General features: G+C 37.8%; 1 protein-coding gene and 1 non-coding gene across 2 annotated transcripts; both read right to left on the reverse strand.

The window, feature by feature from the left end:
* Window positions 1–3821: 3821 nt before the first annotated feature.
* On the reverse strand, window positions 3822–3926 carry LOC119986350. The gene has a single exon (XR_005465240.1). It is a non-coding gene; the product is annotated as a small nucleolar RNA R71 (small nucleolar RNA).
* A 5610-nt stretch (window positions 3927–9536) lies between these two features.
* LOC119986158 (premnaspirodiene oxygenase-like) lies at window positions 9537–11389 on the reverse strand. Its single transcript, XM_038830712.1, has 2 exons — window positions 10468–11389; window positions 9537–10387 (listed from the first exon to the last, which is right to left on the reverse strand). The coding sequence occupies exons 1-2, from the start codon at window positions 11368–11370 to the stop codon at window positions 9761–9763; spliced, it is 1530 nt and encodes a 509-aa protein (XP_038686640.1). The 5' UTR covers window positions 11371–11389; the 3' UTR covers window positions 9537–9760.
* Window positions 11390–11658: the final 269 nt, after the last annotated feature.

Raw genomic sequence — 11658 nt, forward strand, 5'->3', positions numbered from 1 at the left:
CATTATTCACATTAATGGAATCATTTGGTTCAATTACCAAAAATCTATATGCCTTACTATGTTCGGCATATCCAAGGAATATACATTCAATTCCTTTTTCCCCCAATTTCTTTATCTTAGGTTGAGGTAGCCAAACAATGGCTCTACACCCCCACACCTTTAGATATTTTAAATTTGGTTTTCTTTTCTTTCATAGCTCATATGGGGTTATAGTAGTCCTTTTTAATGGGACCCTATTTAAAATATGATAGGCCATTACTTAGTCCGGAATTAGATAATATGGCATTAACCATTTCAACCAAGGTCCTATTTTTCCTTTCGGCTACACCATTTTGTTGTGGTGTATAAGCTGTGAAAGTCTCATGAATCAATCCAATTGATTCACAACAAGAAGAGAATTGATATTCACCTCCTCTATCCGACCTTAGACATTTTATTTTAGTGCCAAGTTGATTCTCAACTTCTGCCTTAAAAATCTTAAATTTTTCAAGGACTTAATCTTTTGTATACACAACAATATCTAGAAAAATCATCAATAAATGTAACAAAATATTTTTTACCACCTCTTGTAGGATTGCCATGTAAATCACATACATCACTATGCACTAATTCAAGTAAAGTAGATATTCTATTTACTTCAGAAAAAGACTTTCTTGTTATTTTTGTTTTCATGCAAATACTACACTTTTCATTCATATCATTAGTGCATGTAGGAATTAATTCCATGTTAGCCATACTATTTAGTTTAGTAACATTTATATGTGATAAACAATTATGCCATAAAGATAATGAATCAACCATATAAAGAGAAGCAATATTCTTATTAATATTAAGATTAAACATCCCCTCATACAAATAACCCTTTCCCACAAAGACACCACCCTTCGACAATACAAACTTATTGGACTCAAATACAAGCTTGAAATCATGCTTGCTAAGTAAACTACTGGAAAAAGATTCTTCCTAAAGGAAGGAACATCGTACACATTGGTGAGGGTTAAAGTCTTGCCACTTGTGAATTCTAGAATAACTTCGCCCTTGCCTTTGATTTCAGCGATAGTGGAGTTGCCCATGTAAATCACATTGCTATCTTTTACCGGCACATATTTAGAGAACATAGACTTGTTTTTGCAAACATGCCTAGTTGCCCCAGAATCAATCCACCAATTTGTGTCATCCTCAATAGAATTGATTTCAGAAATCATAGCCACAAAGTTGTTATCTTTTGGCTTCTTTTCTTCTTGCTTCTTTTTGAAGCTATAGCAATCCTTCTTGAAATGATCACTTTTCCCACAATGGAAACATGTACCCTTGAGCTTCTTGTTGTTTTTGAACTTGGCATTATTCTTCATTTTCTTGTTCCCATCCTTGAGTGATGTGTCTTGCTTTGAGTTTTGGCCTTCTTCCATCATATGAACCTTTGAAGAATGTTCTTCAATTCCACTTTGGTTGCTTCTAAAAGCCTCTTCAACTTGGAGATGTTGCCCAAGTTGATCCAAATTCATGTCATCCTTTTTGTGTTTTAAGGATTTCTTGACATCTTTCTATGATGGAGGGAGTTTTTCTATGATGGAAGAAACCGAAATGGACTCATACATATTCATGTTGTGTTGAGTGAATTGGTTAAGAATATGCACAATCTCATGAAATGTTCCATAATAGATCGACTATCTACCATTTTGTAATTTATGAATTTACCAACAAGAAACTTCTTACTTGTAGCATCTTCGTTAAGATACTTAGTTTCCAATGCATCCCATAACTCCTTAGCGGTATCCTTGCCTTGATAGATGTCGAAGAGAGCATTGGACATTGAATTGCAAATGTGGCCTGATGTGCCAAATATATACATACATTTGCACATCCTTTACACATAAGTTCATCCCATTTTGAGTTGATTAAGAGTTGATATTGCCTAAGAAAGTTATATTTGCATATTGTAGGTGTCAAGGCAAGAAAGGAAGGAAAAGAGTGCAAAATGAAGATTTTTACTCCAGAACCGATTTCCGATCGATCGGATCAATTCCCGATCGATCGGACCTGCCAAAACAGCCTTGAATTCATGGAGACAGTTTGTATTTCCGATCGATCGGAGGTACTATTCACAGCACGCGCAGTTTCGCGAAAATGTTCTGAATTCACTTGTTTTTAAGCCAAAACGACCCCAACTTGTTTTGAAAACGACATAAGAGTTTGGGGAAGTATAAAAGGGCATAAAATAGGGTTTTGGGATAGTTCTTGGATGGTTTTTCATTCTACCACCATTGGAGAGCTTGGAGCCACCATTGGAGCTTGGAGAAGAAGAGGGTCTACAAGGGGGTTTTCTCTCTCCTTTTCTATCCTAGTTTCTATGGTTGATTTCCTTTGTTTAATGATGTATTTTGCTTCCATGAGTGGCTAGATTTCTTACTAGGGTCTTAATGTAACCAAAACTTGAAGATTCAATAAACTTGGTTTCCTTATTTCTTGATTTATCTCTCTCTCTTGATTGTCTATGAGTGTGATTAATGCTTTTGAATGTTTGGCCTTCATTCAATTGATTTGCTGCCTAGATTGAGACTGGAAGGAGATATCTAGGGTTTGCCTCAAGCCATAGATGACATAGGGTTCATGAACCATAGGAATATAGGTTTGTGGCTTATGCAATCGCTAAATGATTTCCATAGTTCTTAATGGGTTTTTGATATATTAATCCGATTGTTAGGAATAACAGGGATTTATGTTGAAAATACGTTTGATGTATCTAGGAATAGAACATTGAATAGTTGGGAAATCGATTGTCATTATAGAGAGAGGAATTAAGGATTAAGGGGACCAAGGGAATTGAATTGGATAGGTGAGGTGAAGTTAAGTACCCTAGTGCTTTCCATCCTTGATTTCACACTTGTGTTTGATTTGTCTTTGTTCTTTTTAATTAGTTTAGTTAAAAATCAAAACAAACCGCAAAACCGTTTCCCAATTTGCATAGTTGTTACTAGTTTGACATTGATTTCTATTGCCAACACATCCCTAGTGGAAACGATAATTTACTCAGCTCTTTATTACTTGTGCGATTTGTGCGCTTGCAATTAAATCCATATCAAGTTTTTGGCGCCGTTGCCGGGGATCGAACCCGGGTAATTGTTTTTTGTGTCAAATTAGGTTTTCAATTGTGTTAATTGGTTTTTATTTTTCTACAGAAATTCTTTCTCCTGTATGAGCTTGGGAAGACGTTCTATTAATCCGGAATTAATTGCTATTGATTTGGAGATTGAAAGGACTTTTCACAATCTTAGACGGGAGTTTATTAATAATCAAATGGAAGGCATGGGAGACAATCAAGGAAGGGGGAATGTTGGTGATCTTGGTGGAGCTTCAATTGTGAATGATGGTAATGGTAATGGTAATGGTGGAGGTGCTAATGGAAGAAATGGTGATGAAGCAATTGAAAACCCTCCTAGGCAATTTGATCCTCGCTCTCTTGAGGATTGTGCTAGGCCTACTTGGGATTCAAATCCTTCAAGCATTCGCTATCCTCCTATCAATGCTACTAATTTTGAGATCAAGCCGGCTATCATCAACATTATCTCTAATTCGGTGGTTTTCTATGGTCTTCCTAATGAAGAGCCCAATGTCCATCTTCGCTCTTTCTTGCATGTGTGCACTACTTTTGGGATTAATGGAGCTTCTAAAGATGCTATCTTGTTGAGGTTATTCCCATTTTCTTTGAGGGATAAGGCTAAGGGATGGTTGATGTCACTTCCTCCCAATTCCATCACTACATGGGATGAGCTTTCGGAGCAATTTCTATCTAAATTTTTCCCTCCGGCGAAAGCGGTTCAAATCCGGAATGATATCATGAATTTCTTCCAATTTGATCTTGAATCTTTCCATGAAGCTTGGGAGAGGTTCAAAGCTATCTTGAGGAGTTGTCCCAATCATGGATTTGCGGAGTGGATTGTTTATCAAGCTTTTTATTCCGGATTGAGTATGTCCACGAGGCAAATGTTAGATGCAGCCGCGGGTGGTTCATTTATGACTAAATCTCAAGAGGATGCTCGAACTTTGCTTGAGAAGGTTGCCAAGACAAATACTTCTTGGCCTACGGAGAGGCTACCACAAAGGCAAGGTAATTCAAGAGATGTCGATGTGATGACCGCCTTGGCCGCTATGGCTAAAAAGATTGATGCTTTAACGGTGAATTCTCATCAAGGAGTGCATGCGGTTCAAGGAATGCCTTTCGTATCTTGTGATTATTGTGGTGCTAGCCATCAAACCGGAGAATGCTTGATTACTAATGCATCTTCTTCTCAAAGCAAGTAAGCTAATGCTATTGGAGGTGGGCATTACAATCGGCCAAGAAATGATCCATACTCATATTTCTACAATCCAGGGTTTAGGAATCATCCAAATTTTTCTTGGAGCAACACTCAAAATGTGCAGAACCCTCCTCCTCAACAAATTCAGCCCCAAGAGAAGAAGAGGGACATCGATGAAATGTTTGCTAAGATGGCCGGGAGTATGGAAGCATTAGCCAACAACACAAACAACTTCATTAGCAAGACTGATTCTGCATTACAAACTCAAGCATCATTGATTCAGAATCAAGGGGCTTCCATTAGAAATCTCGAGATACAAGTGGGGCAACTAGCTAATGCTTTATCATCTAGAGAAAAAAGGGAATCCCTAGCCAAACGGAGGTGAATCCGAAATGGAAAGATCATTGCTATGCTATTACTCTACGGAATGGGAATCTAGTGAAAACTGCTACTAATCTAGATGCTGAAAAAGCGAAAAAACTAAAAAATGTAGAATTACGGGAAAATGCAGCTGAAAAGTTACAGAGCCCATCTCCGATCGATCGGACATCCTCTCCGATCGATCGGACCACAATTCCAGCTGAAGATGAAATCGAGACAGAGCCAAAATCCGATCGATCGGCCCAATTTTCGATCGATCGGACAACTGCAGATCACGCTGAAAATGTTGAAAAAACACAGAAGAGCAGGGATGTGCAACCCCGGTATGCAGTTGAGTTAGATTGGCCTGATAGTTCTCTTCCTGCACCTCCAATCAAACCTTATGTGCCTCCAATTCCATTTCCTCAAAGATTGAAGAGCACTAAGAAGAATGATGATCAATTTTCTAAATTTTTGGAGGTATTCAAGAAGCTTCAAGTGAACATCCCCTTTGCCGAAGCTTTAAAGCAAATTCCTTGCTATGCCAAATTCATGAAAGAGATCTTACCCAAGAAGCGGAGGTTGAAGGAGCATGAAAAGATACAATTAACCGAAGAGTGTAGTGCCATTGTGCAAAGGAAGCTCCCAATTAAGCAAGTTGATCCGGGAAGTTTCACAATCCCGTGCACTATAGGTAACACCTTGATTGAAAGATCTCTATGTGATCTTGGAGCTAGCATCAATTTGATGCCATTGTCGGTTGCTAAGCAAATTTGGATGAAGGAGATTAGTCCAACCACGGTGTCTTTGCAAATGGCGGATAGATCTATCAAGTATCCTATTGGCATGGTGGAGGATGTTTTAGTGAAGGTGGGTGATCTTATGTTCCCGGTGGATTTTCTTATCTTGGATATGGAAGCCAATCCCACCACTCCCATAATCTTGGGAAGGCCATTCTTGAGCACCGGGAGAGCTTTGATAGATGTTGAAAAATGGAAGCTTACTTTGAGAGGTGCGGGAGGTGATCAAATCACTTTTAAAGTGTTTGGCAACAAAAGGCAAGAGGAGGTTTCTCAACAATGCCTCCAAGTGGAGCATATTGACATGGTTATCCCCGACACTCTTAAAAAGGATGCTCCATATATTCCGGTGGAAGTTTTCCTAGGCCAAGACTCCAAAGTGAAGCATGAAATTCCCAAGGCAGCCACCCAAGCTGAAAATGATGTATCAAAGTCTCAAGTTGAAGATCCCAAGGAGAAGAAAAAGAAGAGCAAGAAAAAGAAGAAGAGGAAGTCCAAGAAAATGAAGAAACATGCCTTTCCTAAAGAAACGGTGGTGATGAAAGCTTATGCTCCTTGCATGGCACCTAAGCAATCAAATGTCAATCCTAAGAAGCCATCAAGGGGAGTCTACACCACAACCCTCAAGGATCCCGGTTGAATTCACAAAGGGGAGTCGGGCTGAAAACTTTAAACCAAGCGCTTTCGGGAGGCAACCCAGGTTGTATAATTCTATCCCTATCTTTTTATTTTATTTTCACCTATTCCATGCATTGAGGACATTGCATATTTTAAGTGTGGGGGTGGGAATTTAGATGTCTCGTTTTCGTAAAAAAAAAAAAATTTAACTTCAAATGCCTTGTGCCATGTCACTCTTGAGTGTATTTGGATGAATTTTGTGATCTTTGAAGCATTGATGGATCTTGCTATGGACATTCTTTCCAATTGAGTTGTTCCTATCTTGAACATTGTTTTGTCCATTGTGCCTTTATGAATATGGAACACTTGATTGTGGGGTATGAAATATGACTTGACTTTGGCATTTGTGGTTGTTTGAGATCAATTTGATTCTAAGTAGCACTACTTGAGCAATTAAAAAGAGAAAAAAATATATAGAAAAGAAAAAAAATAGAAAAGAGAAGAAAAAAAATTGTGTTTATTAATAAATGGTTTCTTTCATAAGTTTTCTGCTGAGTAACCGGGCCTCTTGCCTAGCAAGCAATAAGTTTCGCGTAAAAAGGTAGGAAATGAATGTTAGAGTACCTTGGTGACAAGTTTAACCTCGTAGCCTTTTTGACTTGGATAATTAGATCCGTTGAGGTGTCTTAACACCTAGTGTCCTAAGCCAACTGGATTGGGAGTCATTGGTCGAAAGCTCGTTATATGAGTCATTTAGAAAGCTTAAGTAGGTTGAACATTGCACAAGTCACCTTTGAGAAGAAAAAGAAAGAAAAAAAAATGTGAATAAGAATGAAGTTTGAATAAATGCTCATTGTATTTGCTTTTGGATTCTTATTGTTCTTGGAAGACTACATGGCCATTGTTTAGGTCACTTTGAAGCCAAATATCAAGTGAAATCCATTATGTGCATCAATTCTAGAATTTATAAGCAAAGTGGATGAGATAAGATTCTTGAAGGAATGCTTTTATTGGTTTGAATGCCCTAATGTTTGGTTTGTTAATGTGGATAGGGTTGCAATTGTGAATCCGTTTTATACTCTTGTTGATGACATGAATTTTGGCATTGAAGTTGTTTAATGTTTGTGGGTATCATTCTGGTAAACCCTCAGGAGACACAACTCCTCCTACTAGGGGCACCTAGGGGTTTAAAGGCTTGTGGCACATGCTAAGTGTCATCGTGAACCCTACGAAAGTGGCATAGATTAGTTACTTATTTAGAGTAGGTCTTAGTTGTTTTATTTTTCATTTGAGCTTAACGGAAAATACTCTTTCCCTCCTTTATTCATTCTCAATTTGCTCGAGAACGAGCAAAGGTTAAGTGTGGGGGTGTTTGATGTGCCAAATATATACATACATTTGCACATCCTTTACACATAAGTTCATCCCATTTTGAGTTGATTAAGAGTTGATATTGCCTAAGAAAGTTATATTTGCATATTGTAGGTGTCAAGGCAAGAAAGGAAGGAAAAGAGTGCAAAATGAAGATTTTTACTCCAGAACCGATTTCCGATCGATCGGATCAATTCTCAATCGATCGGACCTGCCAAAACAGCCTTGAATTCATGGAGACAGATTGTATTTCAGATCGATCGGAACAGTGTTCCGATCGATCGGAGGTACTATTCACAGCACGCGCAGTTTCGCGAAAATGTTCCGAATTCACTTGTTTTTAAGCCAAAACGACCCCAACTTGTTTTGAAAATGACATAAGAGTTTGAGGAAGTATAAAAGGGCATAAAATAGGGTTTTGGGGTAGTTCTTGGATGGTTTTTCATTCTACCACCATTGGAGAGCTTGGAGCCACCATTGGAGCTTGGAGAAGAAGAGGGTCTACAAGGGGGTTTTCTCTCTCCTTTTCTATCCTAGTTTCTATGGTAGATTTCCTTTGTTTAATGATGTATTTTGCTTCCATGAGTGGCTAGATTTCTTACTGGGGTCTTAATGTAACCAAACCTTGAAGATTCAATAAACTTTGTTTCCTTATTTCTTGATTTATCTCTCTCTATTGATTGTCTATGAGTGTGATTAATGCTTTTGAATGTTTGGCCATCATTCAATTGATTTGCTTCCTAGATTGAGACCGGAAGGAGATATCTAGGGTTTGCCTCAAGCCATAGATGACATAGGGTGCATGAACCATATCAATATAGGTTTGTGGCTTATGCAATCGCTAAATGATTTCCATAGTTCTTAATGGGTTTTTGATATATTAATCTGATTGTTAGGAATAACAGGGATTTATGTTGAAAATACGTTTGATGTATCTAGGAATAGAACATTGAATAGTTGGGAAATCGATTGTCATTATAGAGAGAGGAATTAAGGATTAAGGGGACCAAGGGAATTGAATTGGATAGGTGAGGTGAAGTAAAGTACCCTAGTGCTTTCCATCCTTGATTTCACACTTGTGTTTGATTTGTCTTTGTTCTTTTTAATTAGTTTAGTTAAAAATCAAAACAAACCGCAAAACCGTTTCCCAATTTGCATAGTTGTTACTAGTTTGACATTGATTTCTATTGCCAACACATCCCTAGTGGAAACGATAATTTACTCAGCTCTTTATTACTTGTGCGATTTGTGCGCTTGCAATTAAATCCATATCAAGGCCCTTGCATATGTAGTCATCTTGCTCTCATTTGAGTCTTGTCCGAGTTTGCTCCATGGTTTCTTCATCTCCTTGTGTTGACTTTGTGGTGGTGAGTACATACACAACTTTGAGACTTGCCAAAAGGACATGCATCTTCTTTTGCCACCGACAAAAATTAGAGCCATCAAACCTCTGTAATTTGACAAAATCTAAAGTAAACTCTCTCAATGAACCGGCCATAGAGATAACACTTTAAGATTGTTGGAGAAATTTCGACAATGTAGAACGTTGGAGAATTTTCGGCAAATTAGATTTTGCTTCAACGCACGGATTTACGATTTCCTTAAAGTGTTATTTGCCTCTACCAATTGGTATGCACAGGATAGCAGCAAATACACTTTCAAGATTTGAAGCACCACGTATTTAACGTTTTGATGTTCGACCTTTGCACAAAGGAAGAACACCCAAGAATGACCAAGAAAAACAGAACTTTAACAAGTGCTTGGAATTCTATTTTGCAAGGATAGAATCCAAGTTTGAGAGTTTTTGAGATGATTTTTAGATTGTAATTGAATGTCTTGGAATGATGTATTTATAGAGAATAACACACCTTTTGGTGAAAGGTTGTGTCCAAAAAGAAACACATTTTTTGGTGAAGGGTTGTGCTCAGGAGAAGTTGTAAGAGAAGAGTTGTGCCCATTGGTATGAAACTATCAATGTAAAAATTTCTTTATTATTTTGAAAATATTTCAACAACACCTTCATTGTATTCAACAAAGTTACTGAAATTAATCATTTTCAAGTGGTTAATAGGATATAATAGACATTAGTCATCTATTAGCAATGATTATATATATATATATATATAATAGAGTTAATGAACAATTAACAGGAATTGCAGAACAAAGTATTTAGTACAAGATGCATATTCCACGCCCAAAGTAAGCGTTGGAAAAACAACAACAGAGATAGAAAGCAAACAATTCAATGCGTACATAGGAAATGATAACCACAAGTGAGAATTTATTCTGGATAAAACGTAATTCCTTATGTTTTTACTCAACATGTGTAGCTTGGTAAGGAATGGGGATTAAATAAAGATCATTTTTTCTTCGAACTCCGACACCAAAACTCTCCGTCATGTCTAGTTCTTCTGGTTTGATGTTGTAATTAGGGAGCTTCCAGTCAAAATGGTAGAGTAAATTTGCAAGCGTAAGCTCAACGTTTGCTAGCCCGTATGACATGCCAGGGCACATCCTCCTTCCAGAACCAAACGGGATAAATTCAAAGTTATTTCCCTTAAAATCAATCGAACTATTAACGAATCTCTCAGGAGAGAACTTCTCGGCATCAATCCAGTACCTAGGATCCCTTCCAATAGCAAATGCATTAATGATGATTTGGGTTTTGACTGGTATGTCATAACCAAGAATCTGACACTTCTCTCTACATTCTCTCGGAAGTATCAAGGGAAGGGGAGGGTGCAACCTTAGAGTTTCTTTGATAACTAGTTTCATGAATTCTAGCTCTTCGATTCCTGCTTCGTCTACACATCCCTTTCTATCAAAGACCTGCCTCACCTCTGCTTGAGCCTTTGCCATAACCCTCGGATTTTTTAGCAACTCTGACATTGCCCATTCTAACGTCGTAGAAGACGTTTCGCTCCCAGCAATGAAAATGTCCTGAAAGATATATTTCATTCAATAGGTGAAAATTGACATAATTGGAGCCAAATTCTATTAGCTTCACATCGACCACTTACCAGTACAACTGCTTTGATGTTGTCTGTTGTTAAGGGAAACTGAAATTCTCCATGTTCTTGAAGATTTAAAAGAACGTCGACCAAATCTTTGACGACCTCTCCATTGGAATCGATTCTTGACTTGTTGCCTTTATGTTCAATGATAAGGCTTTCAAGTATCTCATCAACTTCATGATGCAGGCTCTCAAGTTGAGTCTTCATCAGGACGATTGTACGAAATAATTTTATGGAAGGGAACACATCAGCCAAACTAAAACCTCCTAAACCCTTTATTATTTGTCTTACAAGTGGTACAAATGCTCCATGCCTCTTGCCACTCCCACCAAATGCTGCCATTGAAGTGATCACATATGTTAAACAGATTAGCATCTCGCTGAGGTTGATTTCTGACCTTGCCTTTGAAGAAATGGATTTAACAAGCTCCGATACCTCTTCCTCTCTGATCCATCGCATTGCTTGAACCCTTTTTCCACTAAAGAGTTCCATTGTGCATATTTTACGCATTTGTCTCCAGTATTCTCCATATGGTGCAAAACCAATATCGCTTAAATTATATAGCAGGATCTCCGCAGCAAGGACATAAGGTCTTGAAGCAAAAATAATGTCATGGGTTTTCATTACTTCTTTGGCAAATTCTGGAGAAGAAATGACTATGGTGGAGACTTCACCGAGCTGAAGGTGCATAAGAGGTCCATATTTGTTGGCCAAATCTCTTAGCCGCCGATGAGGCAGAGAGCAAATCATTTGGTGCATGTTTCCTATCAGTGGTAGCTTCCATGGAGAGGGAGGAGCCACTGAATTTGACTTCTTGTTTTCCGATTTGCTGCATATTCTTAGCAGCACAAATAGGAAAACAAGGTCGGCCAAGAGAATTACAGGAAGAGAGAGAATTTGATTATCCATTTATGGAGGTAAAGCTATTCGTTTTTTTACTGACATATACACATGATAACCTACTCTTTTTATAAGAATCTTGTATACTGCAGAAGATACCTCAAAAGTCCATATTTTACTGACTTACACATGATAACCTACTCTTTTTATAATAATATTGTATTTATTTTCTTATATAAACCAGCAAAGATAAGAGAAATAAAAGATTCCTATCTTGTAGAACATGTGGTCTGGTATCACTAGTTACATGTGTAAGACATGCCTTATAGACAATGTAGGTAGTTGACATGCGAGGGA

This window comes from Tripterygium wilfordii, chromosome 19, assembly GCF_013401445.1.
Source record: "Tripterygium wilfordii isolate XIE 37 chromosome 19, ASM1340144v1, whole genome shotgun sequence".
Taxonomy (NCBI): domain Eukaryota; kingdom Viridiplantae; phylum Streptophyta; class Magnoliopsida; order Celastrales; family Celastraceae; genus Tripterygium; species Tripterygium wilfordii.

What these genes read in the sequence shown, in the direction of transcription:
- LOC119986158 (XM_038830712.1), bottom strand. Translation starts at nt 11,370, where the DNA reads ATGGATAATCAAATTCTCTCTCTTCCTGTAATTCTCTTGGCCGACCTT. An exon ending in ACATCAAAGCAGTTGTACTG is followed by an intron (nt 10,388 to 10,467) that starts GTAAGTGGTCGA and finishes TATATCTTTCAG; the next exon opens with GACATTTTCATTGCTGGGAG.